This window comes from Brassica napus, chromosome A5 (assembly GCF_020379485.1).
Source record: "Brassica napus cultivar Da-Ae chromosome A5, Da-Ae, whole genome shotgun sequence".
Classification (NCBI taxonomy): Eukaryota; Viridiplantae; Streptophyta; class Magnoliopsida; order Brassicales; family Brassicaceae; genus Brassica; species Brassica napus.
In genome coordinates, this window is record NC_063438.1 from 18,700,275 (window position 1) to 18,718,412 (window position 18,138).

At 33.8% G+C, this 18,138-nt stretch overlaps 2 protein-coding genes and 1 pseudogene across 2 annotated transcripts; 1 reads left to right on the top strand and 2 right to left on the bottom strand.

Moving 5' to 3' along the window:
- Positions 1-278: 278 nt before the first annotated feature.
- On the bottom strand, positions 279-4,144 carry LOC106451734 (protein BREVIS RADIX-like). The gene is made up of 6 exons (XM_048779222.1): positions 3,968-4,144; positions 2,281-2,428; positions 1,438-1,832; positions 1,162-1,291; positions 771-1,084; positions 279-497 (listed from the first exon to the last, which is right to left on the bottom strand). The coding sequence occupies exons 2-6, from the start codon at positions 2,392-2,394 to the stop codon at positions 419-421; spliced, it is 1,032 nt and encodes a 343-aa protein (XP_048635179.1). The 5' UTR covers positions 2,395-2,428; positions 3,968-4,144; the 3' UTR covers positions 279-418.
- A 7,344-nt stretch (positions 4,145-11,488) lies between these two features.
- On the bottom strand, positions 11,489-14,424 carry LOC125608752 (annotated as a pseudogene).
- Positions 14,425-14,555: 131 nt separating this feature from the next.
- Positions 14,556-16,489, top strand: LOC125608753 (histidine biosynthesis bifunctional protein hisIE, chloroplastic-like). The gene is made up of 5 exons (XM_048779223.1): positions 14,556-14,790; positions 15,397-15,642; positions 15,734-15,829; positions 15,909-16,060; positions 16,145-16,489. Exons 1-5 carry the CDS (start codon positions 14,638-14,640, stop codon positions 16,341-16,343), a joined length of 846 nt encoding a protein of 281 aa, XP_048635180.1. The 5' UTR covers positions 14,556-14,637; the 3' UTR covers positions 16,344-16,489.
- The last annotated feature ends 1,649 nt before the right edge of the window (positions 16,490-18,138 follow it).

Genomic DNA, 18,138 nt, shown 5'->3' on the forward strand with positions numbered 1-18,138 from the left:
TCTTTGTAAATCTACCTTATTTGATATTGATTTATATTATAGTTTAAAATAAACAATATATTTGGTAATGTTGACATTTTTATAATTTGATTTTTAAATTTTTTTGACATTTTTAGAAAAGCAAACTAAAATATTGATTTGTCATACTACGATTGATGGTTTTAAATCTTATGTGGACGCCCTCGATAGTTTATAGTCTCAACTTTTATATAGTATTAGATTCACAATTTTTGTCTGTTAGGTTTTTATATAGGTTGTATGTATATATTTAGGCTTAGTGATCGATGATTGATTTATGTATAGATATTAAGCCAAGATTAAACATGATAACCAAAATGTGTATAGCTGTATTGTTGTGTGCTGGAGATTAACTAATTTGTTAATTAAAGATTATGAAAAGCCTCATATTTCCCTGTTCCTAGAGGTATTGGGTTTGTATTCTCTCTCTGTTCTGCTCCCACCACGTCTTTGCATGCACTTCCCCAAATCGTTCCCGGCTGTTGATTAAACCAAAAAACAAACATTAGTAACGGTATCAATATAATGATGAAATTCAAAATGTCTTACAACATCTCTTTGGTCACCGATATTATAATCCGGAAACCAAACTAATCATAGGATTTTAAGTACTAAATAACCAATTCAAACTGCTGAAAATCTTGTAAATGTTTCATACTTTAAGGTAACAGGGATCCTGAACCATGAGCTTAGCTTAGCTTAGAGGGTTTAAACGATTGATCCTAAATGCTTAGCTTAGAAGTTTGCTATACCTGAATCTGACACGACGTAACTCTCTAGTCCCATCTGCTAACTGTCTGATAGTAATATAAACGCCTGGCTCATCCTCTTCAATCCACTCAGCCTGCATTTCACTAGCATTGCTCATGGACGGTGCCTCATCTCTCGAGGAAGTCGTGGTTCGTGATGCATCCATCAGAGGTCCTCCATTGTGACCATAGTTGCTAGAGCCACCATAGAAATGATGCGGCACATTAACTCCTGGAGGTCTGAAGTTGTGTCTTGGTGTCCAGTCTTTGCTCTCTCTCGCTGATTCCATCTTTGAGTAAGTTGAATCTCTCTGTGACTGAAAAAAAATAAACAAGACACGGTTCACTAAAGGTTCTTGTCTGGAGGAGAGAGCTTTCGGAATGTGTTTTTAACCTGGTCCTCGGATCTTGCAGGAGTTTGAAGAGCTTGGCGGTTGAATCTCTGTACATTGTAAAGCTCAACGACTTTTTCATAGTTCTCACCCCACCACCGTTGAGCTTGCCACTTGTCGAAAATCTCTCGGCTTTCAAAACAAGACACAAGTAATGGTTAGTTTTCAAAACAAGACACAAAACAGGACATGCAGGTTCTGTTTTAGTCACTACCTACTGATCTATAAAAAAAACTTAAAGATCACACACAGAGGTTGTTTTGAGTAGTTCAATTTACCTAAAGCGGATCCGCTTAAGATCATTTCCTCCGGTGGGAAGCGACGAGAATGTGATATGGACACCTGGTTCTACTTGAGCCATCCATTCTTTAGGCCCTTCCTCATCTAGTACCACATCACAAGACTGAGCAGATATAGATTCCCGATCGTTTCCATAGACTGAAGTGAACTTTTTTGGTTCTGATCGTCCGGCTGGATGGTGAGAGGAGTTTGTGAAGTCCCAAGCAGGAGTTGAGCCGGCACTTCCACCCATGTAAGGGTAGGGAACACCATCAGAAGCGTTGTCATAATCTGGGAACGGTCTGTGTCCTTTCTTCAAGGGGCTGGTAGTGGAACCAGTGCATGGCTTGCATTGTTTATAGGCACCCGAGAATTTTATAGCCATATCTTTAATCTGCATAACACAAGTTACCCACACACACACACATTTTAAAACGCAATGATGTTGAATACAACAGTTTCACTACCATTATATGTACGTAGTTTCAGGCTTTTAGCCATGACTAAATGCGCCAAGAGAAGTATATATTTAGCCAAAAGAAGTAAAAAGACGACTAATATGATCATATTCTTTAAAGAGGATCGACGAGATCTAACATGATTAAAATTATATTCAAAAAACTACTTCATTAGCAAATATTAACCAAAGCATTAATCTGCCACTATGCTCTCAAGAAATTATATAACTTTCAATGTGGATTTTTCCGTACTTGTTTGACTTTCTTTTTTTTTTTGGATAAATAAACACTGACATAATCTATTAAAAAGAGATTGGTGAAAGATTCAATAAGCAAGTAGAAGGATCAACAACGAAAGAAGATATTCATAGATAGAGATGAGACCTGTGTGGTTAGGCTTTTGACGGCTTCTTTAGTATTGGGAGTGGTGCCTCCACGCGCTCCATTACCGACTTCCTCACCTCCGTCTGCTTTCGTACAAGCTATGCAAGTAAACATCTTTTCTGCTCACTATTTGTTTGCCTTTTCAGCCCTACAAAATCGTATAAAACAAAGTCTACTTAAAATAAACACCACACAACCAAACCTCAATGAATAATACTACAAACCAAAACAAAATCATTACAAAACCAAAAGTAGAGACAACTAAACAATAACGGGATCCACAATCCGACATCAAACACGGTAGACATATAGCTTATGTAATCAGAGTACATATTTTAATTTATTGAAATATAAAATAATAATAGGAAATGATGAAATGGTCCTACGATAGCAGTAACAGACAAATTGTAAACATTAGTTACAAGTTGGAATATAGGAAGGGGAATTCGGATGCCGATTTGTCGTTCTCTCTAACGCAAACACAGCACAAAAGGATAAAAGTTGTGACGTATCTCTCTTCTGGTTAGAAAACAACTACTCAAAAGAAAATAGAACCTTGATTTGGTTTAGTTTAACTTACAAACAAAAGCTTAAATATTTTAGAGAGCTAAACCCATTTCATACCGAAAATAATAAAAGTGGAAAGACAGTAACCTCGGAGATTTACACACTTAGCTGGAATCAAATAGTTTAACTTATAAGAACCAAAGCTTAAATATTTCAAGAACTAAACCCATTTTTTATTTTTCTACAACTAAACCCATTTCTGTTCATACCAAAGATATCATAAAACTGAAAAGAAAAAACAGTAAACTCGGAGATTTTTTTTAATCTCTGAAGCAAAGAACACTAACTGAAATTAATAAAATAATATAAGCTTTTACGGAGGTTCATTATATTTAGTTCGTTGATCTTTGATTGAGACAAAAAGTGTTGAAAGATATTTAAACTACAAGTTACACTTCTCTTTTTTAAAAAGAAAGAAATAGAACTTGGGGATAAGAGGATAGGACCCCAGTGAGGAAAAAAAATTGTATGTTCTGAAAAATGGTTTAAAATAGACTCTTTACTTTAATTAATTTACGAGTAAAATAGTCCATTTTAAAAGCAACCATAATAGAAACAAAATTTTCTTCTTTGTACTTTAAAGTGTTATGGTATACAGAAATGCTTTTGTTTGCAGCAAAGAGCCCATCCCTCAACTAACACATATCAAAGGAGATGAAAGAATAAAACTTTTTTTTTGCAGTAGCCGAAAGTCCTGACATTAAAAAACAAAATAAAAATACTACTAACTTAACAAAGAATCAAATAATATGTTCAGATTCCTCCGTGTGTAGCACCATTCAAGACCAAAAAATACGATCATTAATGGAATAAACTGGAAAAGGAAATATTGAATGTATTAAACAATAGAATGGAATCTTGACAGTCACGTGTAAGGAAAAAGAAAAAGAGTTTGGTTTCTATTTTAGGGTTGTGTGTGATGATGGACCAATCTAAAGCGTGTCGAGAGATGAAAGCTACAGATATGAATCTGTATTCAGAATACAAACGATCACGAATTACGAAGAATGGGGTTTTTTATTATGAAAAGCAAAGGCAAGAATAACTGATACAAAAAGCCATTATTATAGACATTGAATTTTTTGATTTGATTTGAATGGATATTAGTAGATTTACTGACCTTTGCTTCGATATCTGCGTGTTTGATTAGAGAGCGCTGCTGCTTTTATTTCCTCTTTAAGGTTTAGTCCCTATTGTGATAGCCGGCACGAGTGGGGTTTGTTCTGTGTCTAAGCCTACATATAGACCATCAATGGTTGCACAACATTAGCAACCGTAATAAATGTGAGTAAAAGGACGAGTCAATTGATGATGGCAAGAGAGAAAAACTTGGCGTATTCTTCTTCTTTCTTTCTTTAAAGTAAAAGTTAGGAAACAATAAATACAAGGAAGCTTTTGAAACGAACAAGAAACGTAAGATTTTCCTGGAAAGATTTAAGAAAAATCTGTTTGAATACTTAGGAATCGGACACTAGAGATATCTTTTGGAAACTTACTATGCTATTTTATCCCCCAAAAAATAATAGAGACGAGTGACGAATCGATTCTGTCAAAATCAAATGACAGAGGAGGGGCAACAATGTAACAGTTCAAGGCACCTTACCATGAAAAAAAGAAAACTCAGTGAATCTTTTTCCGAGAAAAAAAATAGTTTGAAAAGATAAAAACGAGTGATATATCTCTGTTTGCTTTCTCAATCGTTTCTACAGAAGCGAAAGTACAAAAACACAAGCAACGAATCTCCCTACTGACCTGAAATGTCTGCTTCGTAGCGAAACAGAATCAGATTCTCAATACAAAACTTCACACTCACGAAGCAATACAACTCAATGCGAACAGATAATTTTCTTCAAGAACAGGAAGACAAGTTCGGGTTATCGGGTCACCCGAGAACTGAAACGGAGCTCTGATATTTTTGTTTTGTATGTCGAAGAGAAAGAGAGAGCAGACAAGTGCGTATTTATACGTGGAGGAAAGTGAAGGTTTTAACGGCGTTAAGTCTTCATTTATTTAAAAGAAAAACACAGAGGAGAGTTCTTTGGTCGAGTTAAGAGACGGCAGCGAGGGCCCATGTTGTCTTACAGTGGCTTACGTGTGCTGGAACTTGATTACTTGGCTATTTATCACTCGTTCGTGAAACCGGGTCGGGTTATGGTTACGATATACTTACTTGACATGCCAAGCGAACGGTCGCATCACTATTCGCTTTGTCTAGGTTCGTTTTTAAATTTAATTTAATATATACTACATTACTACTCTTTTTTTTTATTAAAAAACAAAATATTATATACTATCAATACATTTTACTACTCTTAAAAATATCATATATAAATTAAAAATTCACAAATATATATATACATTGAATACATGAAACATATCATTTGTACATCTACATGTAACATTTTTTGTCTTGTTATAGATGTGATGATCATGTGTGAAACTTGAAATACTACATGAGTAAAGAAAAAAGTATCGACTGAGAAGAGAACATATCATTTTATGGTTGAAACTTGAAATTTACAAGTTAGAAATAGCTCAGGGATTATAGTGCTCGTATATATATTATTAAGCTAGTATAGTATAGTATTATATTGTGAATGCGTATAGTTGAAGTTTTCTTAACTAGTGTCATTATCAAAGATTAATGTTTGCATGGTGGATAGAACTTGAAGTATGGGATACATACAGCTATGCTATTTGCTTCACACGTGACATGTTTGTTTGTCATGTACGTTTCTCTTACACATTCCTCATTCTCCGACCAAATATTTGCTGTCTATTTTTTTTTCTTTTTGTAAAAAAGAAATTATTTGATTTAGATTCAGTTTCTCGTTTTGTCTATTTGTTTTTACTTGCATATGTAAGCAGAGCCGGCCCGTGGGTTCAGTTCGGGGTTGATAAAAAGTAGCCAGTCGTGATGGTTCATTCTGTGCACAAACTATATGAAGATATGTGTCTTCGAATTTCGCTAAACATTACAATAATTAACATAGGAATCATAATCTTGAACTGATCTGAGTCTTTGAAATATATGAAAAAGCACAGACACAGTGTATATAGTTCTAATCAAAATGAAAATGAAAGTTTTAATCAAAATAACATGCATATAGTTCTTGTCATCGAAGTTCGAACTCATAGGTAAGATTCATTAAAAAAAATGTAAAAGCATGATGAACAAGCTGCTTGCTTGACTTTACTTAGTCCTGTTGTTCATCGATCTTTTCCTTTTGAGAAAACACAATAGTAGAAAAGAATTACTCGAGTCCGATAAAGATGGTTAACTAAAACACAAACTTTTAATTATAAAAATTACTAAATAAACGTAGGCATTAGAAGATCCGTCTCCAAAGTCACGTAGGTTGATGATATTGTAACGTTGATTCGTGGTTAAGTAATAGGGACATTACACATATGTCTTCTCTGTATTATTTAATATTTTCCTCATACATATTTTGTAAGTTATTCATTTTCGAGTAATTAAAACAAACAATATGAGAACGGGAATACTTGAATTCAAGTTTGAAGTCCAAGTTATGAAGCTAGTGCAAGAGTGGATTTTTAAGTTTCGGATGTATATATTTTTCATATATTTAATTTTTTTTTGCTATAACAAATATTGTACTAAATGACAAAATGCTATAAACATTTACTTGAATTTACGGCAGCACTATACAAACTATTGGAATTGTTTTATGTTTAAACATCCAGTACTAAAGGCGTGTCAAACAGCTTTTTTTTGTTTACTCTAAAACATTGAAAACTCTGAGGTTGCATAAAATTAAGCACTAATATTATGTGCAACATGTTCGACGATTCTATACTTTCTTGAAAAGAAATAAAATCAGACAAACATAAAATGCATCTCTTTAACCCAAAACGTGGGGGCCTTGGGGGTGGGAACTTAACTTTTATATATTCCTGGGGCTACCCTGTCTTTAAGCAAAGAATGCTTCGAACTGAGGGACAACAAAACTCCAAATAACTATCCAATTAAGAAGTACATATGACGATATTATATGAAAATAAGAAGAAATTTGCATGCAGTTTTACGTTTAAAACATATTGTAATTTTAAACAATAAATGTTCAAATATTTTTACAAAAAAACTAACTTCAAGAGTCTAGTTCAAAACAATATTAATCATGATTTCGCTATTATTAAAAAAATTAAAATACTGTCGAAGTAAAAGTTAAAAAAAAAAAACTAAATATGTTTTGTGGTTTTAGTAAAACAAAAAAAAACATATTTGTGGTATCTTAAGATATGATAACACAATGCACAATTGTCGATAGTGGCTCAATCGTTTATATTGAAACTTTATCTTGTAAAAAGAATTGCATCAATTATATGAAGCACTGCACTACGTACAGTTGAAACAAAAATGGGCTATACAAAAATATATTTTTATGGTGTAAATCAAAAGGATATGATTCTAACTTATATAATTGCGATTTAACTAATGTGCAAGAAAAGTATATGAGACTTTTGTCCAAGTATAGTCGATGTCCCCAAAACACTTCCCATCTTGTGTTATAGTATATGTTATGTCTTTTGGATTCGTTTTACTAATAAAAATACAAACATATTCTTCAGCTTTGTCGTTTTTATTTTTCATTCTTTATGTTCCTTTTTAAACTTTTCACTGCATTGTTAGATCATATTCTATTTCTGAAGAAATAATATATTTACTTATTTAGATATCAAAATGATCATGTAAATTAAGAAAAACAATTTTCTAAACTACCATTCGCTAATCTCTTAAAACCACCACTAAGATGTTTAGATTACAACAATTACGTACATAAACTTGTGTGTTAAATAGTGTTAGTTCGCAAGATTTTTGGTTTTCTTCCGTTTTACGCATGTTCCTGATCATTTCCAAGAGGCTACCTACCTCTGATTAGTGAAAAACCTGTGTTGGAACTCTGCTTTTTAACAAAAATCCAGAAGCTGGTTTTTTCGACTTTCCGGTGATTTTTCCTCGGACTTTTCCGGTCAAACAGATGTTTTGTGGCCGGATTAATAGTGCGTTGCAAAGCTTACAACGAAAATTTAGTATATTTAAACGTCAAAAAATATTTAAATAAAAATAATATTTAAATAGAATAAGATATGAAACAACAAAAATGGTAACTTAGAATTATACAAGTTTCAAAAAGATTATGTTATTACCAGTGTCCCACATCGGGGAATGATGCCTTGAGGAGTAATATATACATGTTCTCCCACCATTGTCATAGGTCAAATGCTTGTGAGAGAGACTCAGCTTGGCTCTGCACCATCGCCGTTCAACTGGCTCAGGCGTGGGCTTTGGTCCAACATTGTTTTTGGACTAAGTTATTTTCAGTTTTCTAGTTCACTTTAAACGACATATAGTTCATGAGAAAGAACATGATTTTCTCTACTTTGACAAATATTTAATCAAGAAAAGATCTTGTTGAGGAAGTTTCGTAACGCCTAACCTCTGAGATCTTCACGAGATTCCCGCTAACGTGCATACGTACAGCAATTACGGTGAATAGCTTGTCTTCTCCTCTTTAAATGTTCGTCTTCTCTTATTATCATGTGATTCATTATTTGCTACATCACATCGTCTCACTACTGAGCGAATAATAAAAGTTAAGGAAAAATATTTTATCTCGACTCCATATGCTGTTTACAAAAATGTTTTTCATATTAACTTTCATTTCGTATATTTCCTTAATATCGCTTTATTTAATCATTTATGTAAATTCGGCTAATGTCGAATGGAAATCCTCATAGCGTAAAACCTCACGCTTTAATGGACGCTTCACAAAACCACTGACTCTTTCACCGTCATACACCATAGCCAGGCTAGAGGCTCCAGATCTATATATATGATTCTTCACTGGCCTTTCCCCTGCGACCGCTCCTCCTCCACTGCGCATCAGTTCCGCTGAAGTCAACACAGCCACGACGAGCTCTACCTCTGCGACATTGCCCTAGCTGCTCAGCACATTGTTTTCTATGTACTCCAACGACAAGCCTAGCCAGATCCATAACTCTCTCCAGCGAGTTAACATAGTTTGGCGCGCGTGACAACCCACCTTCTCCCAACAAAACCCTGGAGATTACTATGATCTTTATGGGCTTGGACCTGGCCATTTGGTATGAACATTAGACCTAATTTTGCGTGTCAAGAAGGCTCTACGGTTCCAGGGTCTCCTACCCTTTAAGTCATCTGCTATTTCTTACTAGAATGTCATTTCCAGTTCTAGTTAAAGCTTTTTGACTATGATTTTGGATCTCTCAACTCTTTTTGGCCAACAATCGAGCACCGTTAGAGATGATTGCAACCACCGTTAGAGATGATTGCAACCGCTCTCAAAACCCGTTGGTTGGATATTTCAACGTTAGTATTGAATCTGATTTCAATGTTTTCTTCCAAGCATAGTTTTAGACTTTCAAGTGAAGTTTTTCTATAGATCTATTCTCTTTTAATTTTAAATTAATTTATAATTTATATGCATCATTTATATTAATAATATTATATTACTTTAATTATATATATGATTTTAGATATGTTATATCTAATCGATTTTGTTGTTTTTACATTCGATTAGTTATCATTTGGGTAAATTAGATTGCATATCTGAATCCAAGTGTAATATTTTTTATTCTTTATATCAAAATTTGATTAATTTCTTATTTGCATTCAGGTGGTTGTTGTCTTAGATATGTAAATATAATTTATGAAAATTATGTATATTGTGCTTAGAATGAAATAAAAAATAAACTAAAGTGTATGATTCCAAATTACATACATTAATATAACGATAATATTATGAATATTTTACAAAAGAACTAAATTGTAACAGTTGGTTAATATTTTATTTTTATTTTTAATATGTTTTGAGTTGTCCTATGATTTATATTTATAAAATAAATTACTATTCTTATAAAATTATATATTATTATCGTAGTTAAATCTATGATTTTAGATATAAGTTAGATTAGTCGAGTCACTCATGTTGTGAATATATTGACTTACATATATTATTTCAAATTCAAAATGAAGTATAATTATTTTTATTATAATTAAGTCAAATCAAATCAATTTTATTTATAATTTAAATATGCATGTATTTTCATAACATTTATCAAATTATATATTGATGTTTTTTAAAAAAATATTAGAAAATAAAGCGATGATCAAAGTTAGATGCATAAGTAGCTAATACATTTTTGGAAGTTCATAAACACATATCAATATTTACAATAATTAAAATATTTATAATTCTAAATAACTTTATGCCAACATTATATTTTAAATTGTTTTGCCAACATTATTTAAATAATTTTGAAAATGAGAATTCAGATTTGTTTTGGTATTTGATTATGGTTCTACTTGTCCACAGACATAAAAACATAAAATTTAAAAACAAATTAATATTAAGAAAATATATAACGTTAATAATGATAAAATATAATATATCTACCTTATTTAAAGTACTTTATAACCATTTGATCAAACTTTTTGTTTAAAAAAAATAGTTTTTTAATATCTCTTAAAAATAAGCACTTAACAAAATTGTGATTGTATTTGAAAATAATATTATATAAGTAAAATATAATATTTTGATTTTTTTTTGCTGTTATTGAAAATATATAATCTACTAAATATATGAAAATAAATAAAATATTTCAATATTACTAATTAAAAACTAGTTTTAGTCAATTATTACTTAATTATTTTATGTAATCATCTGAGAAAATAGATAGATATATAAAAATATTTTTATTACTTTAATTTTTTTGTATTATTTAAAACTATGTTTTAAAAGAAATAATATATCTTTTTCTAATATCAAAATATTTCTAAGAAAAAATAGATATAAAGAAAATATTTATTACTTCAAAAGTATATTTTATGTTATTTAAATGGAGTGTTATTATTTTGTGAACTTTCTTTTTAATGAAATAATATTATATATACATATATTTCGTTTAAAATTTGTTTTTTAAACTTTATAAATGTTTCCTTTTTATTTTATGTCTATAAATGTAAGATTACTATTTTGTTAACTTTCCCCTTTTATGAAATCATATTATATATTCATATATTTTCGTTTTTCAATTCTTTTTTTGACTTTATAAAATTTTCCTTTTATGATATGTATATGTTTTTGGAAAATTTTAAAAAGTAAACTAAATAATAAATAAATAATAGTATTTTAAATGTAAATTAATTTATTAAGGGTATCAATGTAAACAATTATCGTGAAAATTAACGTGAGAACGACACATAGGAAACTGATTTTCTCAAATAATATTATAGTGATCGATTAATGTATTTTAACTCCTCCAAGATTTGCCAGTCAAAAGACTTAATGGCAAATAACTTAAAGGGCTTGGCTCAATCAAAAATTAAAGAATCTACATTTACATGTGCACAAGTGACAAGAGTCGGTTCTTTTTCATGTCTGATATTTTAGTTTAACTTTTGGATCATTTCTATCTATACGATTCTATTTCGATGGTGTTAAGTCGAACATCTTTATCTAAAGATGTCATAAGCAAAATCAGATTGAATTGAATTCAAGATTCTGTTTTTAATATTTGTACTACTTTCTTCAACATTAAGAGTTATGTTAAACCGAAGCCATTCTGTACCGTTATCTAGCATTTTAAACAATTATCAGAATTCCTCGTTGTCTTAACATATAAAACGAGTACAAACACATAGTTCTTCGGTTTAGAATGGTCCTCTCATAAACCAAACCACATTTAGCCCAACAACAAATTCTGATTTAGTTTTGGGGAATCACATATCAGCAACAGACCAAAGGTACGCTTCACTTTCCGTTGCTTTTTCTCACTTGTCTTCTTAAACCTGTCCTTCTCATGTCCTATATAACCCCCACAAAACAGATCAAATAAATAAGCTTCTAATGGATTCTTTTTATTTTATATGTGCAAAGGTAAAACACATAACAGAAAAAAACTTACCAGTACTGCGGTCAACTCCATCCCAATGTCTACCGGGTTTGATTCCATACCGATTAGGTGCAGCTTCTAATCCTCTTGTTATCCAGCTGTGCTTTGGGATACTTTGTGGTATTACAAATCCAGATTTTTTCATCTCCTCGTTGTCTCCAAGATCCATAAGAGGTGCCTCGTACTGCTTTTTCTGCGATATAGAGATCCGCTGATATGTTAGTTTTTTTTATTCAAAGGCGGGTCTTGGTCAGTGGTGAATTTTGTAGTAGGCAGAAGTACTATCAATACCTTCACCAAATGAGCCATTGGATCTCCCCATCTAACTCTTTCTTTCATCATTTGATCAAGCTCGGGATCATCCCTGAAATGACATGGATAAAACCGTTTGATTAACAACCAAGTGGATAGTAGCTCAACCTCAAGCTCATGAGAAAGAGACGATATAATACCTGGTCCGAGCAAATGGCTTATCCTTCTCAAGCTCAAGTTCCTGTAGTCTAGCTTCAGCATCACGCTTCTGAGCTAAACCTTGGCCCCATTCCAATTTGATCTCCTACAAAGAATTAGCCAATTATGTTGCCAACTGTTTCTCTCTCACTTACTCAGATTCACTATTCATATTCTGTAAAACATAGAGTTAACAGCAAACAGTACCTTTGGCTTCTCTATCACTTTCTTTTGCTTTGATTGAAGATATTCCTCCTTCGATATACGCTTCCCTGCAATATCAATAAATAACCATATGGGAGTGAGTCATGCTATATTCATTCTCACCGAAAATTATAGGGACCTAAGAACCTATTCTCGGTCCTTACCTGTAATCTTGTCACGGAACACTGCTTCTGCATTCTGACCAGTTAGCTCGGAATCCATATTTTTAAACCTGCAAAATAGTTTAACTTGTCAAAATGGTTTCTTGTCAAGTCCCAAAGACGTAAAAAGACAAAATCCTAATAGAAAAAGGAATGGTTAAATCTGAAAGAAAAGTCTGCTTTAAAATTATTACCTCAGCTGTTCATCCTGCTTCTTCTTTCGATATTCACTTCCAATGTCTTTGCCACTAATTAGCCCAGTCTTCCGTTGCTCTTGCTTGTTTGGGGAGGTGGTGATTCTCTGCGCGGTCTCCTTGGTGGAGAGCTATCAAAATTGGAACTCCTCGACACAGTTTTCCTTTGAGGCGAAAGATCCGAGTCTCGGGAACCCTTCACACTCACGCTCCTGCGTGGTGGAGATAAATCAGAGTTCGAGCCAAGAGATTTTGAAGGCCTTCTACCAGGTTCAGGTGATGGAGAATGATATCGTCTTCTCCGTGGAGGAGAAAGATCATTGCTCCTTTTGTTAACATCTGAGACAAGTGAATCCTTTTTCCTGCGAGGGGGAGATAAATCACCGTCTAACTCAAGAGAATCTGAACGCTTTCGCTTCTTTCAGGCGATACAGGATGAACACGTCTCTTCCGAGGAGGAGACAGATCTTCACCCAGACTTTTGGGGGCTGTATCTTCAGGTTCTGGTGAAGGAGAATCATTCCTGGCTCGTCTTTTGCGAGGTGGTGTCAAATCAGAATCCAAACTAACAGGCTTGGCATGTAGTCTGTTAGGTTCAGGGGAAGGTGTATAATGACGTTTTCTCCGACGTGGTGGTGACATGTCTGTTTCAGGAAGTGAACCCCTAGACCCACCAGGCTCAGGAGATGGAGAGTCGTTACGAGTCCTGTGTCTCCTTGGAGGAGAAATATCATCAGATCTTTGGGGGTCTGAAGATAAACTCACCCACCCACTCCCATCCTCAGCAATGGCATTTTGGGCACGCCTTGCCTTGATTTCCTCCAACCTCCTCATTCTCTTAACCTCAATGTCCTCGTCAACCACAGGCCTTTCCTCTTAGACAAAACAGAAAAAAAAAAAAACTTATTAGTGTCAACTGCTACTCTTTCAGGAAGGAAGTTAAGAAAGAGTTTTAAGGGCATTACCAGCTGAATAATTTTCATTATCTTCCTCGTGGGGATCAACCTGCTTCTGCCAAACGGGATCTTCATCCACAACTAAAACACCAGTGGGTTCAGGCTTGGAAGGCTTCTTCTTTTTCTTTTCTATAACCTCACTACTTTCATACTTCTTCAAGTAATCTTTCATAGATTTCACCCCTGTTCTTGAAGCAGCCATCTTCCAGAATTTAAAGCCTAGTAACCAGTAAAATAAACGTGGAAAATTAAGGTAAACATGGCATCTACAATACACATGAACAAAATTGAAAACTTTCAGTAAAATAAAAAGACTCAAGCAGGATTGGCAATGCGAATTCTTTATCATCTTCAAATAAACGAATGATAGAATAGCATTCAAAAGACAAATCAAGTATCAATCAAGCCCTAAATCACCATACTCTAGCAATAAGAATGGACTGAATCCAGAAGAAGAACCAAAAGCGATTAGTCTTATCCCCAGAACCTAAAACCGAAGCGATTCCAAAACCCGAGAAAGAGAACACATACCTGATCGGGAGGTTGACGCCGGAGATGACAGGTGAATAGACCAGAAGCCCAAAAGCCTACTCCGCGAGATCTTCTTCTTCCTCTTCTAGGGTTTTCAATCCCCCCAAAATTCACAAGAATGGCGAAACTGAAATTAAATCAGTTAAGAGGGGTGTTTCCGTAATTTACGAGCAACGAGAGGGGCTTTTCTGTCAATTAGAAACTGATGGGCTTGTCTTTAAAAAAAGGCCTTCATTGAAACTAATCATCGGCGAGAACATTTAGGGTTTTCCTCTTTGATCCCGCCGCCACTTTCGTCCCCCTCTATATAAATCGTCCACGATTCGCATCTCCTTGATGGCGATATCTTACAATGCATTAGCACAAACTCTACAGGGGAGGAGTACCTGCTTCTTCTTCGTCCCCAAAGCCTTGTGCATCAAGCAGAGAAGCAGATCCACTGTCGTATTCGCTTCTAATGACAAGAACATTATTGCTCTTCAATCTAAGGTAGTTTATTTATTTATTCTTTGTGAGAATGATAGTTGAACCAGACATTGTCAGGTGGCTACTCTCTCTTTAATACATGAGTAGTTACTGTTACATGTCGGGTAAAGAAAACAGAGAGAAGGAAAGATTTTTAAAGATGGTTTCCATCTCTAGGATCTGGGTTTCTCTTTTAAGATGCTCATCGTTTGCTTGGTCAACTTCATTTTGTGATGACTTGAGCTACATCTGTTCATCACATTTTATTATCTTCCCAAGTGACTTATGCTCAGTTAATACAATTGTTTCTTGTTTGTAAACTTTTTGATTTTGGCCAGAGATGGTCAGGTTCCTACTCTTTATCAAGTGAGTTGGAACTGTTACATCTCTGGTAAAGAAAACAGAGACAAGGAAAGCCCTTTTGATGGTTTCCATCTTTTGGTCTGAAATTCTCTCTAAAGGTGTACATCGTTTGCTTGGTCATCTGAATCTGTGATGGCATGGGCTACATCTGTCCCCCACAACTAAATAATCAATCTCCTGTTATATACTATAAGTGAGGGCTTACGTTGTTAGTTTATGTTTGATGCTGTATTTATCTTTCCTTGTATTTTGTTTTCTTGGGTTTAGGTAGATAATTTGTTGGACCGCATAAAATGGGATGAGAAAGGATTAGCTGTGGCTGTTGCACAAAACGTTGACACTGGAGCAGTATTAATGCAAGGCTTTGCTAACCGAGAGGCTCTCTCCACAACCATCACTTCTCGTAAAGCTACATTCTTCAGTCGATCAAGATCTACCTTGTGGACTAAGGGAGAGACATCCAATAACTTCATCAACGTCCTCGATGTTTATATTGACTGTGATCGCGATTCGGTATGTTTGTCTGAGCCATTGTTATTAGAATCTGACTAACTCTTCGTAAAATGTTATATTTATTAACTTTAGTTGGCTTGTGATTACTCAGATAATTTACCTTGGAACACCTGATGGGACTACTTGTCACACAGGGGCAGAGACTTGTTACTATACATCAGTTTTGGACCAGTTAATCGATGATGAGGTTTGCTTTATCTTTTCCTGTGACATGAGATGAATTCAAATCTGAAAAAAAGTTAAAACAACTTTCAATCGCACCACAGGCTTCAGGAGAGAAGCTAGCATCAACAACATTGTACTCGCTAGAATCAATCATTTCAAAGAGGAAGGAGGAATCAACAGTTCCTCAAGAAGGCAAACCGTCATGGACCCGGCGGTTATTGACCGATGATGCTCTGCTTTGCTCAAAGATCAGGTAATTTTGTCGGTTATATTCAATCAATTGTTACAACAGATCGTCGAGTTATGTATGAAGCTTATTGTGGTGTTTGTGATTCAGGGAAGAAGCAGACGAGTTATGCAGAACGCTTGAGGATAAGGAGGAAGTATCAAGAACAGCATCAGAGATGGCGGATGTGTTGTACCATGCGATGGTGCTTCTGTCTAAAAGGGATGTCAAGTTTGAAGATGTACTTGAAGTTCTTAGGAAACGCTTCTCTCAATCTGGGATCGAGGAGAAGCAAAGCCGTTCAAAGTGACCTTTTAAACTGTTGTATTTGCGAGAATTTTAACTATTCCACTGCTCTTATCATAGAGCTTTTTTTGTACATTGCAAAATCGGAAATAAATTGTATCGTGCTTTTGTACATTGCAAAATCGGAAATAAATTGTATCGTTTTATTTATGTAAACTCTTGCTCTGCTGTATCATGGAGCTTTGTTTAATAATCTTACATTGTTCAAAAAAAAAGAAAGGTTTTTTATATTCGACCAAAAGATTTATTGATTACTATCTAAGCAAACATTGTTGTACAAGAAAACTTTGACATTGTTACATCCTTTTCTTTGGCATTTATTATCTTTAACTCATTATTATATCTAAATAAAAACTTTGGAGATCACAAATTTTATTACTTGCGTAAATCTTTGTAAGATCTATGTTATTATATTAATATAACACCAGAGTTCGGGCGTTTAGTTCTATAATTATATAAATCATTATTTTTCTATAGTTTTGTAGTATATATTTTTAACATTTACATGTATTAAATTTTTAAATTTTTAAATTTTTGTGTATGTGATATTATACACAAAAATTGTTATTATGAAGTAATTTTATTTATTTTATCTACCCGTAAATTGCATTAGTCGTTTATATATATATATAACTCATTATTATATCCAAATAAAAATTTTGAGATCAAACCAATTCTGCGGTTAGAATCACTAAGATTAGAATTCGTTTGGATCAAGCTACGAGGGATACTACTGTGTCTATTGAGCACATTCATGAGCCTCGTGGTGACTTCAACAAAGTCTATAAAGATGAAGATGAATACTAGAAGTTGAAAAGTAGAAATCGGTGGCTTAACCTCAGAGATCGTAATACTTCTTTTTATCATGGATTAACAAAGTGAAGAAAAGTAAAAATAAAAATAAAATATCTAAGATGAGAGATAGAAGTGGAGTCATTCATACTCAAGAGGAGACTATTGCTAAAGTTGCAGAGGAGTATTTTGTGAGTATGTTTCTAGTCTTCTCTTACCATTTCTCTTCATAACTGCTTGCCTAATATATAGCTAATGATTACGATGGATATGAATACAAAGCTGATTGCTCCAGTTACAGATATGAAAATCAAAGAAGCTTTGGATTCAATAGGAACTGATAGAGCTTCGGGCCCAGATGGATTCAGTGCACCGTTTTTTCAACAGTTTTGGGAATCTATTAGATCTGATGTGTGTAGTATGATCATGAGATTTTTGAAACTGGAGTTATGGAAAATGGGATCAATCATACCAATATATGTCTAATCCCTAAGTTTCTAGAGGTGGCTTCAATGGGTGATTATCGACCTATTAGCCTGTGTACGATTGCTTATAAACTGATAAACTGATTTCTAAGGTGTTGGGGTTAAGACTTCAGAGATGCTTGGAAGTTGTTGTTATATCTGAATCTCAGGCTGCTTTTGTTCCTGGTAGACAATTTTTCTGATAATATTCTTGTGGCTCATGAATTGATAAGTGCTTTGAAGTCGAAAAAGGATTGCTCGGAACAGTACATGACTATCAAGACTGATATCACTAAAGCTTATGATCGTGTTGAATGGAGTTTTCTAGAGAATATCATGTATAAGTTGGGTTTCATCCGGTTTGTATATCTTGGATAATGTCTTGTGTAACTTCGGTGAACTATTCTGTATTAATTAATGGAACTCCATATGGTGAGTTTCAAGCCTTCAAGAGGAATAAGACAAGGATATACGTTATCTCCATATTTATTTCTTCTCTGTGCTGAAGCTCTTAGTCAAATGATTGATTGTGCTCAGGAAAGT

Coding starts and splice junctions, on each gene's coding strand:
- LOC106451734 (XM_048779222.1), bottom strand. CDS start 2,394: ATGTTTACTTGCATAGCTTGTACGAAAGCAGACGGAGGTGAGGAAGTC. Junction 1,292..1,437: donor CTTAAGCGGATCCGCTTTAG/GTAAATTGAACT, acceptor TTGTTTTGAAAG/CCGAGAGATTTTCGACAAGT. Junction 498..770: donor TTACGTCGTGTCAGATTCAG/GTATAGCAAACT, acceptor TTTAATCAACAG/CCGGGAACGATTTGGGGAAG.
- LOC125608753 (XM_048779223.1), top strand. CDS start 14,638: ATGGCGATATCTTACAATGCATTAGCACAAACTCTACAGGGGAGGAGT. Junction 14,791..15,396: donor TTATTGCTCTTCAATCTAAG/GTAGTTTATTTA, acceptor TCTTGGGTTTAG/GTAGATAATTTGTTGGACCG. Junction 15,830..15,908: donor ACCAGTTAATCGATGATGAG/GTTTGCTTTATC, acceptor ATCGCACCACAG/GCTTCAGGAGAGAAGCTAGC.